At 47.6% G+C, this 22,790-nt stretch overlaps 1 protein-coding gene across 3 annotated transcripts in view; it reads left to right on the forward strand.

The window, feature by feature from the left end:
- ZNF592 (zinc finger protein 592) overlaps positions 1 to 16,511 on the forward strand; it is a 54,646-nt gene extending 38,135 nt beyond the window's left edge. For 2 of the 3 annotated variants that reach the window (XM_036932022.2, XM_036932021.2), the window contains 7 exons: positions 2,784 to 2,962; positions 9,269 to 9,445; positions 9,704 to 9,863; positions 9,976 to 10,263; positions 10,474 to 10,586; positions 11,224 to 11,359; positions 12,597 to 16,511. In XM_036932022.2, the coding sequence (XP_036787917.1) occupies positions 2,784 to 2,962; positions 9,269 to 9,445; positions 9,704 to 9,863; positions 9,976 to 10,263; positions 10,474 to 10,586; positions 11,224 to 11,359; positions 12,597 to 13,103 (1,560 nt within the window). In that variant the 3' untranslated portion in view covers positions 13,104 to 16,511. The remainder of the gene's footprint in view (positions 1 to 2,783; positions 2,963 to 9,268; positions 9,446 to 9,703; positions 9,864 to 9,975; positions 10,264 to 10,473; positions 10,587 to 11,223; positions 11,360 to 12,596) is intronic. The other variant, XR_008994689.1, reaches the window with a different exon arrangement.
- The last annotated feature ends 6,279 nt before the right edge of the window (positions 16,512 to 22,790 follow it).

Below are 22,790 nucleotides of genomic sequence, written 5' to 3' on the forward strand. Positions count from 1 at the left end.
AGTTCTTTTGGATATGTACCCAGAAGTGGGATTACTGGATCATATGGTAGTTCTATTTTTAATTTTTTGAGGGACCCCCCCCCCCGCCAGTTTTCCATAGTGGCTCTACTATTTCACATTCTCACCAGTGCACAAGCATTCTAGTTTCTCCACATCCTCACCAGCACTTTTTTTTTTGAGAGTAGCAATTCTAATGGGTGTGAATTGACCTCTGTTACTCTGTTATTCTCTGTTAGTGTTAGAATGACATCATTGAGTTTTATATATTCAATATGTTTATGTATCCCATCTTTTTTTGTTTTTGTTTTTTGGTGCCTTTCTGAGGTGCGAACTCCAGGCGTTCTTTCTGATGCTTCAGCCATCCCATCTTTGGTCAGTGGGAGCCCCTGCAGGCTGGTTCCCCTGTCCTTTGACACAAACTCATTAATCCTCGGGAAGCTTCCTTACTTTCAGGCCCCGTGAGATGTCCTAGCACACTTCTTGGGCTCAGCCTATGTCAGCCGTGTTGCCAAGGAGCCAGGTTTCTTTTAGTGAGTTTAGAGACCACATTTTGGGGTCCAGGAATGTGTATTGGTACTGGATATATTTTAATGTTCATAGTCTTTTTCAGTGGCTAGAACTAAGATATGTAAATATTTAAAAAGAGGGAAGAAAGCATGAGTTTTTACTGATATTCAAATGGAAGATTATAGAGTTTTTATATAACTGATTTTATACTGAAAGTCTTGGTTCCTACTATATAAACATATACGTACACACACAAATTTCAAAATACCAAAATCAATATTATTTCTAACATTAGGACAAGTGCATAAGTTGAAGGTATTTTTGCAGTTCTTGCTTTTATACTACATCACATAAGGAAGTACAACTCAAAATTCTGTGTTTTTAAGGTCACTGGGACTAACTCTTTTCTCTGTACGGTTATGTCGCAGTGAGATATACAGCTGGTTTATTTGTTTCTGTTTTTCAATTTTTAGGGAATGCTTTTGCTTATCTAGCTTAATTTTGTATTACTATTACTTTAAAATTGTGTAAAACATTTATGTGATTCCAAAGTTAAAATTACATAATAAGACACGTTCAGAGACTTGTTGCTTCCATCCCTGTCCCCATCACCCCATTCCATCCTCCTGCATAGGTAACATTGTAATTCACTTTCGGTTTATTTTTTCATTGCTCCTTTTTTGGAAATACAAGAAAATCTCTCTCTTTATATATATATATATATATATATATATATATATATATATATATATATAAAGATGTGTGTGTGTGTGTGTGTGTGTGTGTGTGTGTGTGTGTGTGTATGCTGTGTGGGGGAAGGGTCACATTCTCACCTTTCTTACACAAAAGGTAGCATACCTATTTACTGTTCTGCACCCAAAGTTATTTAATACTTAAAAAAAACCTTTTTATCATAGGATGTCCCAAACCTATACAAAGGTGGAAAGAATGGTATAATGAACCCTCCTTTAACAGTTACCAACTCATGGGCTGTCATGTTTCATTGTATTTTCTTACTCATCCCTCCCTAACGATTTATTATTTTTAAACAAACTGTAGCATTCATTGTATCTAGCATATTTCAGTATGTATCTCAAATATAAGGTTCCCTCAGTATAGACATATCATTATATCTCAAAATTAATAATTTCTTATTACCAGATCTTAATATCAAGTGTCAAATGTCGCAATATCATCATCCAGTTGTGTTCAAGTATCTCTGATTGTCTCATTTCTTTTTACACTTGGCTTGCTTGGATCAGGATCCAGATAAGTGCTGTGCGTTGCAATTGCAGAAAATTTCTCCTACATATCTTTTACTCTGTTAAGTTCCTCTTCTCTCTCTTTTTCTTTTTTCTTTTTTTTCCTTGCAATTTATTTGTTGAAAAACCTGGGTTGTTACTGCCTGTAGACGCCCCGTATTCTGGAATTTGCTGATTAAAGCAGAGATCTTTTCCTGTCCTCCCCAGCAGCTTGTCCCACTGAGCAGTTCCTCTGGCCCCAGGTCAGTGGCCCCTCAGTGAGCACCTCACTTGTACCCTTTGCACCTCGAGGAGCCTCTCCAGATGCAGGGAGCTGCTCCGTCTGTTGCTTTCTCCCATAGGCTGTGGGCTCTGCCCGTGAGAGCGTCAGTAGGTCTGGCTGTGGGACTTGTCTTCTCCTGCTTCCCTCCTGACTCTGGGAACAAAGCAGCTCCCGCCGTTCTGCCCTTTTCTGTCCATGCAGTCCACTGTGGCTGAGGGCACCTCCCAGAGTAAGCAGGCAGGGCAGAGGGAATGCAGACTGGCAAGACAGCTCGGTCCATGGGCGTCGGGGACCTCTGAGAAGCAGTCAGGACAGGCTCCGGCCCTAGCCTGCTCTGGGGGTCACTGAACAGCCCGCGAGAGGTGCTAGGGAGGAACCGCCGCTGCCGAGTGAGGCAGAGTCCCTGGTGAGTCTGGCAGTGTACTGAGGTTTTAGAGTTCAAGAGATGTCTTAGGCCTCTCCGGGGAGGAAAAGCTGGTCCTTTGCTAAAACCAGAGGGAAGAAACACTCAAAATGCAAGAGGCAGGACTAATTTTGGGGAAAATAGGGTCAGGTCTGAGGTGAGAGGCAGAGCTTGCTCGGGTGTGAGTATCAGCCCTTTAAAGGAGGCCTGGGGTGTCCCTAGTATCCAGGAGAGTTGGAAGGGAGAATGGCTCACCAGGAGTCATTCCAACCCACGTCCTAGACAGCTGGGGTGGGCATGCCGGGCCTGTGGCACCTGCTTGAGCTGCTTTCTTGGTGTTCTTTCCTAGACATGCCAGGTGTGCCAGATGCTGCTGCCCAACCAGTGTAGCTTCTGTGCCCACCAGCGGATCCACGCTCACAAGTCCCCCTACTGCTGCCCGGAGTGTGGAGCCCTCTGTCGCTCTGCCTACTTCCAGACTCATGTAAAGGAGAATTGCCTGCACTATGCCCGCAAGGTGGGCTACAGGTGGGTGCTGCCCGGCTCACTGTCCTGGGGTTGCCCAATGGCTGGTCCTTTTCCTGGGCCAGAACTTGTTTCATACTGAGCTTTGTGCTGAGAGGGCCTGGGCTCCAGCTTAATAAGATAATAACACTGATTGGTATATAGACAGACTATTTTTTTAGTAGAGAGCAAGAAGAATAAGGGGGAGAAAAGGAGTTTAAAAAATTAAACATTATAAAAATAGCTATGAACAGGAAGGTTTGGGGACATTAGAATATATATAACATTCACTTTGTCCATTTGGTTTTTAAAGGTTGGTTTGCTCACAAAGTTACTGCATTTGGCACATTAAAGTATTGTTAAAATAATACATTTATTAATTTTTGTACTTTGAAATGTTCTCAGTTTGCATTAACAAGTGGAGCTGTAAGGCACCAAACTCAAAGGTCTCTACTCTGTTTATATTGATTAGTTTTCATCAGTTTGTGAGAAACAAGCAAAACCTGAAAGTGGAAAAATGATCAGCCTCATAGTAAAACCAAGAAAACTCTTATCTTAGACTGAATTCTCCTCCATGTGACAAACATATATAAGCAATAAGTCATTTTCACAAAAAAGATCAAAATGGGGAAGAAAGCTACCTCCAAAAATCACTGATCCGTAACTTTCACATTGACCCAATCAGGTCTCCTTGGCTGATTTGCTTCATTTGGGAGTTTCTACATTTTCTGATGTTGTACTTTGTCACTTTCACTTCTGAAAAGTAATTTTGCTCAAATTTAATAAGATGTTCTTCTCTTTGGTATTTTAAAACACTTATTGACTTAGTTCATTTAATAACTTATTTGAGTGCTTATTATCAGCAACATGCCAGACACTCAAGATGCAAAGGTGATTGAGACGCAGCACGTGCCCTCAGGGGTCTTCAGTCTGGCAGGTCACAAACATGCCCACAGGTGATTGTAATTCAGAGCGTAAGTCCCAGAGTAGAAGAATGGCAGGAAAGCTTCATGGAGGAGATCTTAGGAGTTTTCTGGCAGAAGAAAGGGAGGGGATGACATCTGGCAAAGGTATGGGCAGGGATACCAGCACACACAAAGGGGGCCGCAGGAATGATGAGCGTTTCTGTAGAGGGCCAGCGTGAACTGCAGGGAGAGGTGAAGAATGAGTCTGAGGACTTGGGAGGGCCAGGCCATGCAGGATCTTGGGCTGCCTGGCGGGCGTGTGGACTTCATCTAGTGGACGGTGAGGAGCTGCTGAAAGATTGCAGCCGGCGAATGATCCGGCTAGATCTGCTTCAGAAGGATCCTCCTGGGGATTGAGGAGGTGAGGTACTGGAGACTGGCTGAGAGGCGAGCGTGACAGTCCAGTGGCTGGGGCTGCTGCCTAGGTGCGGCTCTGCGGGTGGGGAAAGGTGAATTTGAGAGAGACTCAGAAGCTAAAGCCTTAGGACTCAGTGATGGCTTCTGCCCAGGGGGGTGGGACTGGGAGGGGTTAACGATGATTCCCAGGTTTCTATCTTGGTGTAAACATTTCCAAATGTAGACTAATTTCTTTTGCATGTTATGGAGAATGGAGAGTCCCGAGTGCATGAGAAGCAAAATAAACCACAGGCAGGGTTGTACAAAGCCCTTGCCACCATGTTGCAGAAGAGCATTGCTTGACAGTATCCCAGGCTACACTTTTATTTTGTTCATTTATTTATTTTTACTAAAGTATCATTGATATACAATCTTATGATGATTTCAAGTACACAATACTCGTTCAACATTTACCCGTATTATCAACTCCTCATACCCTCCACTGCTGTCACTTTCAACATAATAAGATGTTATAGAGTCATTAATTATGTTTTCTGTGCTGCGCTACCATCCCCTGACCTACCTATATTGTGACTGCAAATTATTGTGCCCCTTAATCCCCTTCTCCCTTCTCCCTGAACTTCCCCAACCCCTCCCCTTTGGTAACCACTAGTCCTTTCTTGGTGTCTGTGAGTCTGCTGCTGTTTTGTTCCTTCAGTTTTGCTTTGTTGTTATACTCCACAGATGAGTGAAATCATTTGGTACTTGTCTTTCTCCACTGGGCTTATTTCACTGAGCGTAATGCCCTCTAGCTCCATCCATGTTGTGGCAAATGGTAGGATTTCTTTTCTTTTTATGGCTGAATAATATTCCATTGTGTATATGTACCACATCTTCTTTATCCATTCACCTATTGATGGACACTTAAGTTCCTTCCATATCTTGGCTATTGTAGATAGTGCTGGGGTGCATATATCTTTTCAAATCAGGGATCTTGTTTTCTTTGGGTAAATTTCTAGTAATGGAATTGCCAGGTCAAATGGTATTTCTATTTTTAGTTTTTATGAGGAACCTCCATAGTTCTTTCCACAACAGTTGAACCAATTTACATTCCCACCAGCAGTGTAGGAGGGTTCCCCTTTCTGCACACCCTCACCAGCATTTGTTTGTCTTTTTTATGTTGGCCATCCTAACTGGTGTGAAGTGATATCTCATTGTGCTTTTAATTTGCATTTCCCTGATGGTTAATGATGTGGAGCATCTTTTCATGTGTCAGGCTACACTTTTAAACCAGATGCCTGAATGTGTGTTTTTACAGTATTCTGTAATACTTGAAAATACCTGTGCAACTTTGACTGAAATGTGTGCTGCTGCTTCCAAGGTCCAGTACACCCAATGGAAGTGCAATCAGCATTAAGATTTTTATCTTTGAATCTTGAATCCAAGAAATTTTCAATAGCACAGATGGATTAATAACTTTTAATTATTTTATTTTATTTTTCTTCTTTAAGAGTAAAAAGAAATAGTGTCTCAAAAGCAATTCAGTTTATCAAGCTGTTTCATAAGTAATGTCAGGCATAAATGTACTGTGATTCAGCTGGAGGAATTACTAAAAATATTGACATTAAATCTTCAGTGATCTGTGGTTGAACTCAGAAGACACATCACATCAATACATTTTTATTACATTTAAGATATTTGACTACTGGTATTTTTTTGTAACAGCTTTATTAATTCACATACCATACAATTCACCCACTGAAAGTGTACAAATCAGTGATTTTTACTATATTCAGTGTTGTACAGTCAGTCACTACAATCAGTTTTAGAACTTTTCTTCACCCAGAAAGGACCCCTATATTCACAATCCTCCCAGCAACTAATTAATTTTCTCATATAATCTCATAGATTTGCCTCTTTTGGTCATTTTGTACAGTAGAATCATATAATATGTAGTCTTAGAGCAGTGTTCTCAGTATTCACCCACACTGTAGTGTGTACCGACACTCCGCCCCTTGTGTGGCCGCGTGAGACCCCGCTGCATGTATGCGCTGTGTTTTGTCTCTCCGTCCCTCAGTTGGTGGGCATGGGGGTTGTTTCCGTCCTTTGGCCATCACGAGCAATGTCCTAGTGAGGATTCACATACAAGTTATTGAGTGGCATGTGTTTTCAGTTCTTCTGGATTTACACCTAGTAGGAGAATAGGTAGGTCAAGTAGTAACTCTTTAACTTTTTGAGGGACTGCCAGGCTGTTTTCCAAAGTGGTTGTACCATTTTTATATTCCCTCCAGCAATGTATGAGAGTTTTTATTTCTCTAATCCTTAACAACATTTGATTATAGCCATCCTTACGGGTTTAAAGTGGTATCTCATTATGTTTTTGATTTAAATTTCCATGATGGCTTATGGTGTTGAACATCTTGTGATATGCTTTTTTAGATATATGTGTATCTTCTTTAGAGGAATGTCTATTCAGATCCTTTTGCAAATATTTTTTTCCCATTCTGTAGGTAATATAGTAAATTTTCAAAAGGTACCTGTGTTCCATTTCATTGAACTCTACTACAGTTTTACAATATTACTTTGTTTTGTATAGTTTGTTTTCTTGAAGACAATGTAAAAAGCCTATACATTTTATATGTATTTTATATAATGTTATGTTATGTATTTATATAAATATACATATAATATACAATATGTATATTTTTAGAATTGTATAAATTATTCTGCTCCTTGTTCATAATTTGGAGAGTGGCCAATGCTGTCATAAGGGAGCAAGTTTAGACTTTTTAATAATATGTTTTCTTATTATTTGTGATTATTAGCAGAATTAAATATTTTACTGCTCTTTATCTTTTATGAAACTTTATGTTTCACAGCATGTGATTCTGTAATTGTGTTTTCCCTTTCTAAAAAAATTGGTGGAATTGTATCATGGGGTTGGATTTCTTCTCTTCTGCACACTTTCTCATCAATTTGTAAACCCTGTTTGATTCAGTCGTTTACTGAGGCTGTGTGGCATGTTCTTTTACTCCTTTATGTCCTTATTTTCAATGGGTTTTTTTTTGAAGAACCTCATGTTTGAAGAGTATACTCATGTTGTTCCTGCAGGAGTTTGGTCTAACTGCACAAATAAGGCCTCTTGGGTTCCTTACACATACCGGGTTTACTTGGTCACTTTGGATACATCTGTAAATAAGTAGATTTCTTTCTGCTTATAAAACCTTCTGCTATGGAAATACAGTTGACCTCAAACAAAATGCTGTTGGAGCCACCCGTGTAATTGAAATCCACATACAACTTTTGACTCCCCTAAAACTTACTATTAATAGCCTACTATAGACCAGAAACCTTATCGTAACATAAAAAGTCAGGTAACACATATTTTGTATGTTTTATGTATTTAATAGTTTATTCTTAAAATAACCTCAAAAGATGAAAATATTTTTTCAAATTGTTGCAAATCTCCAAAAATTTTCAACATATTTATTGAAAAAAAAATCTGCATATAAATAGACCTCACACAATTCAAACCCATGTTGTTCACAGGTCACCACCTGTACTTGTATATGTTAGAAGTTGGTCAATATTTTGTTTATCAGGAGAGAAAAGAAAATATAATTAGTTTGTATAGAAACTCCGAAGTATGTACAAATTCAGTAGCGAGTGTCCACCGAGAGTTCACTGCAGACAGGTTTCCGGCTCTGTGGGCAGTTCCTCATGGCTAACTGAGTTTGCAAAGGTGATTCTGCAGCAGTCCCCACCCTCTCACACACACAGAAGTAAAGTAAAAGGTATTGGTCAGGCATCTGTGAAGATTTGTGTGGGTTGTAAAAACGGGCTAATGCAGTACATGTGGGAGTTAAAGAATTCGTAAGTGAAGTCGCGTCTTTTCTTTCAGCAAAGCAGTAGCCCCTCTTCTAGTGCCTACTGGGATGCCACGGTTATGGGGGAGGCAGTATTGCAGGAAAAAGAAGATAAGTGTTATCTTGAGAGTAGTCGCTGGGAGCAGGGGAGGTGTTTTATCCTGTAGGGGAGACCTGCATGTGTTTGTGAGCAGGAAGAAAGACTGAACACGCGAGGGTCTGCAACCTGAGTGGAGGCGGTTGTGCACGAAGAAGGTCACACAGATCTCCAAAAAGGCAGTATTATAGAGAAATATTTTGAAGTTGAAAGAAGAGTCCAACCTGGTCTCAATTTCAGAAAAATGATTCCAGACAATTCATACATTATAAAACCTACACGTTCAGTAAACAAAACTCATAAAATATGAATTGGTGGAGAGAAAAAGAAATAAAAAGTTGCCCATAGTCCCATCAAAGAGACATAATACTGACGAGCTGCACAGTCCGGATGGTACCAGTCACAGGTGGCGGTTGAGCACTTGGAATATGGCCACTGCAACTGGCCTTTTTATTTTATTTTGTTAACTTACATTCGAACAGCCACATGGTACAGGGTAGAGCACATCACCTCACGTCCCATTGGACAGCGAGACTTTCGACCACTTCCTGGGCTTTGAAGGCTGTTTGTTTTAATGTAGTTGTTGTGCTGAGTGTAGTGTTTCCCAGTTGCATTTGTTACTAAGTGGCCATCCCTGCTCAGCACCAGTCTGTGGGAAGGCACAGGCTTTCTGCAGCCTCCTCCTGAAATCCCTCTTGGACCCCTGCAGTTGCCCCACACTTAAGTGGATGCTGTTTACACCAGTTTTTCCCCCTCTTCACTCCCACTAACTCCCCTTAGCTGGGCTCAGGTTTTTGGTCTGCAGAAGAATATCCTCTGGCCAGTGAGGGAAAGGGAAGGTTTCCCCTTGCTTCTCCACCAGCTGTGGCTTTACACTTGGGGGCCCTGGATGATTGCAGGGTGCAGGACAAGCGAGCAGGCTCTCAGGATACACCTGTGGGGGGCGGCAGATGGCGTGCTCACGGGGCCGGGAACGGAGGGCCCTGACACGGCCCCGCTGCTGTCTGCTGTCCCTCCTCTTCCAGCTCCACCTTCGGGTCTGACACCCTCCTCCCCTGTCATCCAGATGCATCCACTGTGGGGTTGTCCACCTGACCTTGGCCTTGTTGAAAAGCCACATCCAGGAGCGACACTGCCAGGTTTTCCACAAATGTGCTTTCTGTCCCATGGCCTTCAAGACTGCCAGCAGCACCGCGGACCACAGCACCACCCAGCACCCTGCCCAGCCCCACAGACCCTCCCAGTGAGTGCAGCTCCAGGGCCGGAAGACCTGTGCAGGGAGCCCGGGTGCTGCAGCACGGGTATTGGGGTGGACCAGGCCGGGCTAGTGGCAGAGATCCCGGAGTTTACTGAAGACACCCTGAGGTGGGGAGCATCTGTGGTGGCTCAGAGTGGTGCCTTCCCAGTGGTGGCCCTGGTTCAGAGGGGCAGAGGTGGGGTGGGAGCTGTGGGGCTGCCCGCAGAGCTTGGGCCTCCTCACGCTCTGGGCTTGTCTCATCAGGCTCATTTATAAGTGCTCATGCGAAATGGTGTTCAACAAGAAGAGGCACATTCAGCAGCATTTTTACCAGAATTCCAGCAAGACCCAGGTGGGCGTCTTCAAGTGCCCGGAGTGCCCACTCTTGTTCCTGCAGAAGCCAGAACTGATGCAGCACGTCAAGGTGGGATGCCTCGGGGACGGAGGCTGGGAGGAGGGCACGTGCCTCAGGCCGGGGGTCTGACTCTGTGCATCTTTCCCCTTGCCCAGTCAGTAATCGCTCTCCCCATCCCCAGAGCACCCACGGTGTTCCCCGAAATGTGGACGAGCTGTCTAGTCTCCAGTCCTCAGCAGACACCTCCTCAGGCCGTCCTGGCGCTCGAGTCCCCACTGAGCCCCCAGCCACTAGCATGGCTGCTCGGGGCAGCTCCCTACCCTCCAGCCGCTGGAGCAGGCCTGAGGCCCATCGCAGGGCTGAGGCCAGGCCCCGGCTGAGGAACACTGGCTGGACCTGCCAGGAGTGCCAGGAGTGGGTTCCTGATCGGGAGAACTATGTGTCGCACATGAAAAAAAGCCACGGTAGGGTAAGTAGTCACATGGTCACCGTGCACATTTGCTGGACTTCTGTCCATTGGGGTCAGAGTGCCCTTGTCCCTGGTGCTTTGGGCAGGACGGGCATCATAGATCTTGAGGTCTTTGGAGCATCCTCCTTTCTGCCCCCATCATCTGAGTGGACACATGGGCCCAGGGCTGTCTTACAGTTCTGATGCTTTGCACCCTGCCCTCTCTCATAGACGCTGAAGCGGTACCCGTGCCGGCAGTGTGAGCAGTCCTTCCACACCCCCAACAGCCTGCGCAAACACATCCGTAACAACCACGACACAGTGAAGAAAGTCTACACTTGCGGGTGAGCCCCTGCAGGGGGTGGCGGAGGCCTGCTAGTCAGAAAGACTGTCCTGGGCACCCCTGGGGCTTTCCTCTGACAAGAGCAGTGTTGTCAAAGGGAGAGATAAGCAAGCACCCCGTGGAAAAATGCTGTGGCAAGCTCAGAAATCAAGTTAAGTCAGAAACCAGCTTCTAGAACCTCGTAGCTCCTGAGCCCTCCCCCTTCCCACCTCCGTGACCCCGGGCCGCACTGCCAGCTGGTAGCGTAGGCTGTGAGGGGGGTGATGGGGCTGTGAGCCTGTGCCCCGTCTGGCCGAGAGGCTTCACCACCATCTGTCCACGCTCCAGGATGTACCTGGCCTCTGACGCTGACCATCGGCCCAGCGCTGGGGCCTCGGGCAGCGGCAGCAGGGAGTGGAGAGCAAGATCACAGCTCAGGGCCGGCGTGGCTCTGTGGCCTTGATCTTGTCCGCCACCTTGGCGGGCTGCTGGCTAGACTTCCCGGCGTCACGCAGCTCGTCCAGGGACCATGCAGCCAGTTCTCTGCCTGCTCCAGACTCAGCTGCGGAGCCGGAGGCAGCTTCCATCCCCACCCGGCTGGCTCCCTGGGCTCTGGAGCCTGCCTTCTCGCACCATCTCTTGTTCCCGTGTTTCTGCAGATATTGCACAGAGGACAGCCCCAGCTTTCCTCGGCCCTCCCTCCTGGAGAGCCACATCAGCCTTATGCACGGCATCAGAAACCCTGACTTGAGCCAGACATCCAAAGGCAGACCCCCGGGTGGACGTTCCCCTCAGGTGAGCAGGGGCCCCTGTGCACTGGGCGGCTTGCCCAGGAGCCCTGGGGCTGGAGGAGAGGTGGGAGGGCCACAGGGAGCCCATTTGTGATTGTGGCCATGGAGCAACCAGCAGTGATAGCTTTGTTCAATGTGTGGCACTGTTTAGCTCTGTTTGACTCACCTGGAGACTGTACACAAGTGAGGGACAGGGACAAAGACCCACGACTCCCTTCCTTAGCTGTGTGCCTTGCCGTGTGGACATTGGGGTGCTTCCAGACACACAGCAGGGCAGGCGGGGCTGTCTGTCAGTGAGGGTGGGGGTGTTCAGCTGAGTCACCACCCCGACCACCAGCTAGTTGTGGGAGGAGCCACCCTGAGTCCTGCTGTCCTAGGCCCTTGTCCTGCGATTCATCCCTGTTCCATGCCCTGTTCCCATTTCTGGAGAACTTCTGGAGCAGTCTGATTGTCCCTCATGGTGGGCAGTTCCCGTTCCGCAGTAGGGGGCTGCTCTTCAAGGTGGTCAGACACATCTGGGAAACTGAGAGTTGCCTGGAAAAGGTGACTAGCCCTGACTGTGAAAAATGGCCCAGGGCATTCTTTCCGGGCCATTCAGAGAAGGGCGCTGGTCCTTTCACACACAGCTGATTGAGTGTTGATTGACATTTTGGCAACATCTGTCACGATAAAAATGCCCCCCTCTTCCCCCCTCCAAACACACCCTTCCATCCAGCAGCTGCTTCTAAGATTTGTCCATCGGGTATGTCTGGCCTTGGGCTCAAGGCAGCACCGTGTGCCGTGGCAGAGATGGCCTTGCAGTGGGAGTGGAATCCCCGTGGTGGGTCAGAGGACACCCCTGGGCATGCTGTTATGGGGACTAGTGCCATGTGTGGTGTTAAGTGAAAGAAGCAGGGTGAAGAAAAGTGTGCCTGTAATGCTATCATTTGGTGAAAGACAACAGTTACGTTTTTATATATGCATCGAGTCTCTCGGAGGAGCCACAGAACCCAGGTGATGTCTGGAGAGCAGGTCTGGGGAGTGGGGCAGGAGAGACTTTATCTCCACACCCTCCTGCACCTGGAATATTGTGTCACATGCATATGCTATGTTACAAAAACAAAGCCAGAAAAAAGCCCCAAACAAAACAAACCGAAGCCAGCGTTCAGGGCTGGGGTGCCCCTGGCTTGGGTGGTGATTCTGAGTCCTCGTCTGGGGCTCAGGCTCGGCCCAGACTCTGCTCACACAGTCTCCCCTTTCAGGTGAACCATCTGAAAAGACCAGTCAGCGGAGCAGGGGACGCTCCGGGCACCAGCAATGGCGCGACTGTCTCTTCCACCAAAAGGCACAAGTCCCTTTTCCAGTGTGCGAAATGTAGCTTTGCCACAGACTCGGGGCTCGAGTTTCAGAGCCACATACCTCAGCACCAGGCGGACAGCTCCACAGCCCAGTGTCTCCTCTGTGGCCTGTGCTACACCTCTGCCAGCTCCCTCAGCCGCCACCTCTTCATCGTCCACAAGGTGAGAGACCAGGACGAGGAGGAGGCCGCAGTGGAGGCGACAGAGCCAGAGGAGGGCTCCAGGGAGGAGGTGTCCTTGGAGGCCAGGGAGAATGGACTGGAAGACGGTGCTGGCGAGCCTTTGCTGGGCAGCCTGGAGGCGAGGAGATCGCTGGGCCCGGCCTCATGGGAGGAGAGGGCCCAGGATCCCCAGAGTCACCCGCAGGCCTCTCAGGACCAGGAAGGCCGTGCACTGTCCTCTCAGGTGTGACTGGAGGCTCCACAGTGTGTGCAGTCGCCACCGGGTGTCCTTAACCTGCCGTGTGGACCACGGGAAGTGAAAAGCTCTGCCCCAGGGGAGCGTGGCGGCTGTGCCCTGGAGCGGTGTCTGCTGAGCCCAGGACGCGCGGGGGGACCCGGGACCCCTGCAGCGCTGAACCTGCTTCTGTTATTTATGACTTCGTGCTGCTTCTTGGTGCCCCAACTCGCTTCTGTGCCCTCCTAGCCCAGGGCTGTCCATGGGGCTTGAAACTCCGCCAGGCCTGCTCTTTTGGGAGGTCCCTCCTGCTGCCTGCAGCCTGGGGCGCCTCAGAGCTCTGGGCCTGCCAGCAGCCCTGCGCCCTGCCATGCGGGCCCGAGGAGGGGCCTGAGGCGCCGGTGCCGCCCCCGGTGAGCGCTCCGCCAGGCCTGGCCTGGCCTGGCAGGGGCTGGGCTCCCCTGGCCTTTCCTTCCTGTCTCCTCTGATTCTTTTCCCTAAAAAAGAGTCCTGGGGAATTAATTCTCACACCGGCTCACCCAGGCTGTGGGTGGAGACACTTCGGCAGCACCTGCTGTCTGGGTGAGCAGGAGAGGCGGGCAGGCGCCTGGAGGCAGACCCTTCAGAAGGAGCTGTGAGCTCCGCGCTGCTGCTCTGCCTCTCCTGACAGGTGTGGCTTGGGGTGCACAGACGTGGGAAGATTTGTATTCTTGCTCCTGTGCCATTAGAGAGGCTGCTGCCCCATGCAGGCCAGCCCCTCCTCCTCGGCTATACTAATGTTGCTCAGACTATATTTCAAATAAAAAATCTTCTTACCATGCAGGTAGGCTCTTGTATTCCTCTTCCGGTGAGCCTGGCCCTGCCCTGCCCCACCCGGGGGTCTTTTCCAGCTCCCCTCATTGTCCCGTCTCCTGCCATCCGAGGAACTTGCGTCTGGGTTCTGGAGCTGTGTCGGGAAGCCAGGAGCTCCCAGCTTGTTCGTTCTCCAGAGACCTCCTGAAGGGTGAGGGGGCCCTTACGGATGGTCAGGCCACCTCCCAGGTCTCCCCTGGGCTAGCAGCACCCGCTTAATTTTCTGGACACCTCCGCCTTTCCTATAAATGGGTTTTCAACCTAGGAGAACCCTTTGCTTGTGGCAGGGCCTGGGAGGGATCGAGGCGAGGAACTCTGTAACGCCCTGGTGCTCGTCAGAGGCCTTGGTGTCCCCGCTGCCAAGGGCCCTCTGGGTGGCAGAACTGGGGGTAGATGTGGGAGGTTGGACTCTTCCTTGACGGCAGAGTTAGGGCCCGGCCCAGCGCTGGGAGCAGGCTATGGGGCGTGCCTGCTGACCTCTGACCCAAGTGGCTGCTGCAGCCCTGCATGATCTGGTGCCACAAAGGGAAGTGGGTCCTCGCTGAGTTCTTAGAGGTGCTCTTTCAAGGGAAGTGTTGAATATCAATTATAAATTATTAAGTCAGATAAATATGCCTGACCTTTTCACAGTTGGAAAAAAAAATGCTTTCTTCATCAAATGCCAGCTTTTGCAGTGCAGACGCTCAGGGCATTGGCGTGCTTGCCTCGGTTTCAGAGCGGCCTTGCTCTTTAATGATGGCTGTGCCCAGCAAGGCCAAGTCCCTGCTGCCCGAGTGGGGACCACAGCTGGGCCTGATTCCAGCTGCCTGCAAAGCCAGAGCTAGCCTCGACTTACCTGTTGTCCCTTTCCTGATTCCAGTTGCAGGGTGTCCACCTGGGGCCCAGGACCATTCAGAGGAGCAGGTTATAGAGGAGGCTGACAGGAGGTCTTCAAATGGAAGGCTGCACCTCTTCCTGCTCAGAAACGGTGGGAGCCGCAGTCAGGGGAGAGGAGGCAGTGAAATCCACCCATCCTGGCTCCAGATCCATCTCTCCTGGGAATGGTGTGGAGTGGAAGGAATGCCAAGCCGCTCAGCAGGAAGCCTGGGTCACAGCCTGGGTTCTGCCCTTAGCCAGCTCTTAACAGCCCTGAACTTCACTGGCCCCTCCCATTCAAAACAGACCTAGGAATTCCCAGGCAGCTTGCTTCTCCGGTTTTTGTGAGAGGGTGAGTGTGGAAGCATTTTCTGGTTTAAGAAGCACTGTACATGTGAGGGTTTCTTGACTTGACCTTGGGGCGTGGAGGGTGGGGTGCGCCTCACCTGCTTCGCACTTGGATGCTGGCCATCACTTAGGATTGGCCCGGCCCCTCCCCCCCATTTAGGAATAGGGATGATAATAGCCCTTGGCTCTGCTCTCGCGCCCAGCATCGTACTAAACACTTCCCAGTGATTCCCGAGCCCTCACAATGATCTCATAGTTCTGTCCTCCATTTCACGGAGAAGGAAGCCAAGACTCAGAAGGGTAGATAACTTGCTGGGCCCCCAGTAATGGTCCTGAGTCAAGCCTGTCTGGCCCCAAATTCTGTAACGTCAGCCACTGTGTGCCTTAGTGACCCAGTTGCTTTGGCTGGCTGCCAGCATGTCAGCAGTTTGCAGCCATCCAGACAACCCCGTTCCTACCTTCCCTGGGGCTGGGGGGGCCTCCCCGAGTGCCGGGTTCCCTTTGGAGTCAGTCTGTACCTCATCACTCTAAGGAGAGCCCTGCACATCACATTTGCTGGTGACATCCTGAAACACACAGTTCTCGTGACCTTCCCTTCTCACTGGGGTTTATCTTGCCATTAGAAGGCCATCATTTTGAGGGGCCATCCCAGAAAAGGTTGCCCAGCCTTCAGAGGGAACATGGTTCCCTGGGGGCCTAGTATCTTCTGATATGGTCCCATCTTTGTAAAGATGCTTTTTAATGGTCCTGCTATCATTTATTGATGTTGGAAAATGCTTGCTCTAACAAACACTTGCCTGTGCATTAGCTGGCGTGAATGCTTTACTCGTCAAGTTAAACAGATAAGATTCCCCACCTTTGTAGAAACTACAATTTAATATATTTCTAAGGCTTGATAAATGGCTAGTATTTATTTTCCAGCTGCTTTATCTCTGTAGAATGATATGCCGAATTACTATAAACTAATTGGTATAGAAAGAAATGTTTCCTTAACTTAACTTATGTAAACAGTCTGTTTTTGAAAACTTTTAACAGTTGTGGCTCAGTAAGTTCAACACACTTTGCCTTCCCCCCAGACAGCCTCATTACCACTTTTTATTTAGCTCTGGGCGTACTTTCTTTTTACTTGTTTAAACCTTTTTTTTGTTTTGAAAAATTAATATATAATACATGCCAGACATCCAAACAGTACAAAAGGGTATCCAATGAAAAGTCAACTTGCCAGTGGAGGTCAGCCTTCAGTTCCGCAGTTATTAATCACTGTTACCTATATTTTGTGTACCTTTCTGAGCAATTCTATGCATTTACAAGTTTATAAATATGTATATTTATATATATATTTTAATACAAATGGTAGCATTCTATATACAGCGTTCTAAAGCTTGCTTTTTTTCGCTTACATAATGGAGGTTTTTCCAAATTTATCCAGTGGGTCAGTCTAATTCTTTAAAAGTTCCTAGCACAGTTCCTTGCGGATAATAGCGGTTCAAAGAGCATTTGAATGAGTGAATGTATGCATGCATGCGTGAATGAAAGAGCCCAATTTTTCTTGTAGCTACAAAGTTCTCCCAGGGTCTGATCTGAGCAAGATAGCGTTTTCTAGATTATAGAACAAGTCCCCCTGTCTTTCCCAGAGATCCAGGCCATTGCTCACCTTCACCAACAGATGCCACAGCAGACTTAGGAACTGAGCATGGGGAGCCCCTAGATGATGGGATTTTTTTGAGATCCTTATTTAAAATGCCTTTTTCTTATTGGAAAATGATACAGCATTATTAGAGGGAAAGAATGTGTATTTATAAACCCATGTTACTTCTGCAGTTTTCATTTTTGCTTACTGCTTTCCAGTCTTTTCTAACTGCTTTTTCAAAGGAACTCCCTATTCAGTTCATAGCTGAATTTGTGTAATTATGATCATAATGGAAGTTAACATTGAACATTTCTATATGACAGACAGTATTCTCACATGTATTCTCTCATCTAGCCCTATAACAGTCCTATGAGCCAGGTACTGCTGTTACTCTTCTGGATGTTCAGAGTGGTTGGGTAATTTCCCCAAAGCCACAGAGCTGGTAAGGAGCAGAACTTGGATTCCCTAGGTGTGACTAGCACTCTTGATTTTTTTCTACTTAATATTATATCTGAACATTTTCCATGTTTTTATATAGCCTTTAAATCGTCATTTTCAGTAATTGTAATTATTTGCAAATCAGCATAATTTACTTACCCATTTCCTGTTTAATATACAAATTCCCACTAAATCAGTACAAAGAAGAGTGCTGGCCATATAACTTTTTGCTTCTGCAGAATTATTTCCTCAGGAGCTTATCCCTATTTTTCTTGACTAAACTCAGTGGCAGTGTGATGGAAGAAGAAAGCCAGTGACTAGAATGTACAAGCCCCCAGATTCCAGTCTGGGCTCTGTAACTGTTACTCGGTGGTTTTTGACCTCAGCTCTCACATCTGCCAAAGGAGGTTAGGGGGAGGGGTGCACTTGGTTCTAATCTCTGGGGATCTTGAACCTGGCTAGATTTTATCTTCTTGTTCTTATATATGATTATGTCAGAATAGAGGAGACTTTCCCAAAGGCAAGAACTGTTATTGAATTTTTATTTCTATTTTTTATTAAGATATCATTGATAAACAATCTTATGAAGGTTTCATATGAGCAACATTGTGGTCACTACCTTCACCCATGTTATCAAGTCCCGCCCCCACAGCCCATTGCAGTCACTGTCCATCAGCAAAGTAAGATGCTATAGAGAGTCTCTACTTGTCTTCTCCATGCTATGTACTGCCTTCCCCATGACTCACCTACATTATGTGTGCTAATCATAATGCCCCTTAATCCCCTTCTCCCTCCCCACCCTCTCCCCTTTGTAACCACTAGTCCCTCCTTGGAGTCTGAGTCTGCTGCTGTTTTGTTCCTTCAGTTTTGCTTTGTTGTTATGCTCCACAAATGACTGAAATTATTTGGTGCTTGTCTTTCTCCGCCTGGCTTATTTCACTGAGCATAATACCCTCTAGCTCCATCCATGTTGTTGCAAATGGTAGGATTTGTTTTCTTCTTATGGCTGAGTAGTATTCCATTGTGTATATGTACCACCTCTTCTTATCCATTCATCTACTGATGGACACTTAGGTTGCTTCCATTTCTTGGCTATTTTAAATAGCGCTGTGATAAACACAGGGGTGCATACGTCTTTTTGAATCTGGGATCTTGTTTTCTTTGGGTAAATTCCTGGGAGTGGAATTCCTGGGTCAAATGGTATTTCTATTTTTAGTTTTCTGAGGAACCTCCATATTGCTTTCCACAATGGTTGAACTAATTTACATTCCCACCAACAGTGTAGAAGGGTTCCTTTCCCCCTGTTACTGAATTTCTCATTTTTGTTTTATTTATTTATTGACTCTTCTAGCCTAGATATACAAAACATGGAATAGATCTCTCCCACTCAGCCCCCTCCCTCCAGGATATCACTTTATCTGAACTTATTTATATTTCAGTATGCATCCGATTTATGCTTTTCCAGGAGCGTTCTACCTCTTTTAGGAGGACCTGTTTCCTTTGGCTTTCATCAAACCTTTCCAAGTTTGAACTACCTGTTTACTTGATAATCCAAAGTATCTTCAAACCCTTCTGTTACCCAGATGTCTTTCCTTTAGGTGCCTGGGTCCAGATGAATTCTTGGACTACTTCACTGTATCATGCACTGATCTTTTAAAGTAGTCTTCTTTTTAATAATACTTATTATTTTCAAATCGAAATTGAATTTTTGACACATGAATACTAAAAACATCAACAAATGTGGAGTTGATTATATGGAAAATGGGGCAAAGCATATGATAAAGCCATTTAAGTCAATTCTGAGTGGAAAAGCCCCCATCCTAACATGCGTGCTCAAGTGGCAGTGGGTCAGTGGCACCTTCTTGTTTCATGGTTGGGTAATCCAGGATCTACTAGATTTTCCTTCTGAAACCTAATCCCATGGCTTTGCTTCTGTTTTCTGTGAAAATGGGCATAGTTCCTCATACCTTTGATGCCTCCCTTCATCTAGCATTCATTAAACCACGAGGTTCCACTGTTTCCAGACCTCCCTTTAAGTCATAGCCCAGGACACACTTGCAGACAATTCCTGTTTTCCTCGGGGCTTGTCCAGTCCTTAGAACAACTTGCTTGGAATTTTGCTGTAAGACCCACTGTGCATAGACAGGGCTGGGTATTTCTTGGTATCTGAAGAGGAGGGTAGGTTCTATGTTCTAAGAAGCTCTTGGCCTAAGAAGAGCTTTTCTCCCTATTTCTATCCTGGAGTGGTTCTGAGGAGGGCTTTGAATATGATTTTCAATGGGGAAAAGGAGATCACGTGTCGGGGGAGTGGGGAGGTGATGTAAGGAAAGGGATGGAGAGTCGTGGAGGAGCAGGCAGAGAGTCTAGAACCCGGAGAGGACTCTTGGCTTTGCCGGTGGGCGATGGTGGTGGTTAGAAGGTAGGAGGGGCCGAGTGGGAGGAAGTGTGCGGGGTGCTGGCAAGCTTAACAATGGAGGCAGTGGTTTTACTGGCCAACAGCACCCCTTGGGTAGGCAGTAATCTCAGCTGTTGTTGAGGTGTGCTACAATTTTTAAAAGAATGAGAAGATGTAGCTATTGTGGAAATGGAGGGTTGGCAGATACAAAAGTTTCTTAGAGAAAGACTTCAACTCAAGGCCCAGTTCACCCTGCAAGACCAGGAGAGGCCTGGGCTGAGGGGCACCTTTCCTAGGCCTGAGGGTGTGGGGCTTGTGTCCTGGGCCTGACGAATTGTGCCCAGACCACAGAGTCACCCTCTCCTCTAATGACTACTTTATTTTGGAAATGGCCTACATTTGTGGTAGAAATTCCAGGCCCCTCCAAGCGGATGTGGACTGAGAGTAGGTAGACTGGTGGGGGGACATCTGGGTGCAGCAGCTCCGCTTCAGTCCCCGATTTCCCTTCCACTCAAACCGGAATCAGGAGTGGCTTCTTGTTGCCAGTAGTCCTTTAACTGGCAGCCACTTACCCCTGCACAGCTGTGCCTACACCGCCAGTCCCTGGAGGGCCGGAGTGGCAGGACCTGGAGTCTCCGCCTCAGGGTGAGGGGCCCAGCCGTCAGCTGCCCTGAGCTGGGAGCTGAGGGAGCTCTTGGAGGGAGGTCAGCAAACAGCACCGCCCTGCAGGTCGGCGGGCAGGAAGGGCAGCTGGCAGCAGAAGGCAGTAGTTCTCATAGGACAGCGGGACCAGCAGAAATCTAGAGCTTTGCTGAGCTCAGGGTTGAGATCTTTAAAATAGTGGAATCAAGAGAAGGAAAAATAGGTGAAATTGGAGGGGGTGGGCATGCATTTAATTAATTTATCCTACTACTAATGATTGCATTGAGATGGGCTACAGGTCTGGGGAGCTTTGGAAACTGGAGTGAAGCCAATGATGCCTTATAAGGAAGGTCTTACTGACCTCTGACCTCAGTTCCAGTGCCATATATTGCTGGTAGAAAAGGCTACCTCAGCCTGGGTCCACAGAGGTGCCTAAAAAGTAAATAAGATCTTGAAGGTCTACTGGCCCGAATGAGGTGGGTGGTGGTTGTGCTTTGCCCCAATGAGCTCACGTGCAAAGTGAAACGTCAGGCACAGTAGCTTAAGGTGGTCCAGCATGAACGTGTTCTGGGGGACAGTGCTACACTTACGACCAGTCCCCTTCCTGCAAAGCCGAGTGGTCCCCGCCCCCATTTCCCCCCCTCCATACAGCTGGGCCCACATGCTTTTCCACTCAGATGTGCCCCTGCTCCAGGCCAGTGGACTGTGTCTAACTACTCAGCATTCCACAGTGACACCCAGGGACTGGCCTCTGAACCCCGTCAGACAGGCCTGGCTCTGGCCTCGGCCTCAGTGCTGGGCATTGGGCTGCTTCTGCCTTGCTCAGGAGGCCAAAGTTTACACTTTAAAACCCAATTCTGACAACCCATTACTGCTTGGTAAGGCAACTGGTTTCCTTTGAGTCCTGAGAAGTGAAGGTGATGAAGGGAAGGATAAACTATTTCAGGGAAAAGCAAACATTTGCTCATCCTCATAGGCTGTGAGGAAGGCGCTGGACAGGGGAGGACAGGGAGTGTGATGGAACAGACTTTTGAGGGCCTTGGAAGGGAGCACTGCACCTTCTGAGGAGATGCTAGTGTGACTCAGGGATGTTACAGAGGGCCTGTCCTTCAAAGCTGCAGTTCTTGCCCGGTGATGGTCTCGCTTCTCCCTGTATTTTGAAGGAGCATTTGACGTGGCACTTGCAGAAGGCAAAGGGGAAGTTGGAATCTTGTTTAGAACAATTGCCATAGGGAGACGCAAAGGTCAGGGGAAATGTAAACTGTTGCCAAGCTGCCGGAGACAAGACTCAGGCTGGAAACCAGAAATGTTGGCCAGCCTTGGAGCAGGAAGCCACAGCCAGATTTCAGGTTAGGAAGTGGCAAGGCAAATTAGAAGGTCAAGGGGCAAGTGGAATGAGATCCCTGAGGAAAGTATAGCTGTAGTTGAAGTAACTGTCCACTCCACGGCTGTGCCTGTGTGTAGATGGGACAGGGCAGGGGGTGGTTAAGAAGCCAAGAAGAAACTCGGGAGTGAAGTCGTGGTTAAGTTGGAGTCTGGAGTTGCCCTCAAGCTGGCAGGATAACAGGATGGCAATTTAGAGGTAGAGAGATTCCTCTGACAAAGGTCAGGTGGTGGACATTTTGATTTGGTTCCTAAGGAAAGTGGGGCTGACAGTCTTTGAGAAGATGGGGTCAGTGGACCTGCCCATGTGTGGCTGAGTTACTAGGCCAGGATGATAGCAGGGGACCAGCGCCTGCTACACGGTGGCACTCATCATGAGGTGGTCTGGGCTCAGGAGTTCAGGCAGAAGATGGTGGGGAATGTGGAATGGTGTTCTGAGAGCCAAGAAGTACTGGGTGATGAATGTCCTTGACCAGTGCTTCAAAGGAGAGTGGATTGTTCACTTCAAAGCATGTTAGCACTGGGGAAGAGGGACCGAGAGGGGAGGGGAAAAGGCACGTGCAAGCCCAGACTGTGAAGAGGGGCTTATGGAGTGGGGTCGGTGTGTACTCTGACAGGGCAGCTTCCTTTGCGACGCTGCCCTGGGTATGTTAGTTGGCAGTAGCCCAGATTTTCCTACCACAAGCACCAGTGTACTCTGGGGCCTCAGGAAGCTCAAAATGACCCGGGAAGCCTGGCCCTAGTAACACTACAGCACATCATCAGTGCTGGTATTCAACAGCCAACCTTGACTGTTGTGTGTTATGGTTGTTTCTACATGGAGAACTACGGCGTGTGTGGCTCTGTGCTCCTTCAGCACCTCCCCTCCTACAAACCTCTTCCAGAGGATTCACGGCAATTCTGTTTTAATTTGCCTTTCTTTCTTTCAGTCTTAAGTGGTTCTCAAGGGTAGAGGCTGTAACATCCTTTTCTGTACCCTCAGCACTGGGCATAATGCCCATCATGTGGTAGTTAGCAGTTAATGCTTGCTGGATGAACAGCTATGACCTACAGGATCGGAAAGGGAATGCCTCATTCCTCTTTACAAAGGAGAAAGCCAAAGCCCAGGAATGGTGAGCCACTTGCCCAAGGTTACACAGCTGCTCAGTGGAAAAGTAGG

Source organism: Manis pentadactyla, chromosome 18, assembly GCF_030020395.1.
Source record: "Manis pentadactyla isolate mManPen7 chromosome 18, mManPen7.hap1, whole genome shotgun sequence".
Lineage (NCBI taxonomy): Eukaryota > Metazoa > Chordata > Mammalia > Pholidota > Manidae > Manis > Manis pentadactyla.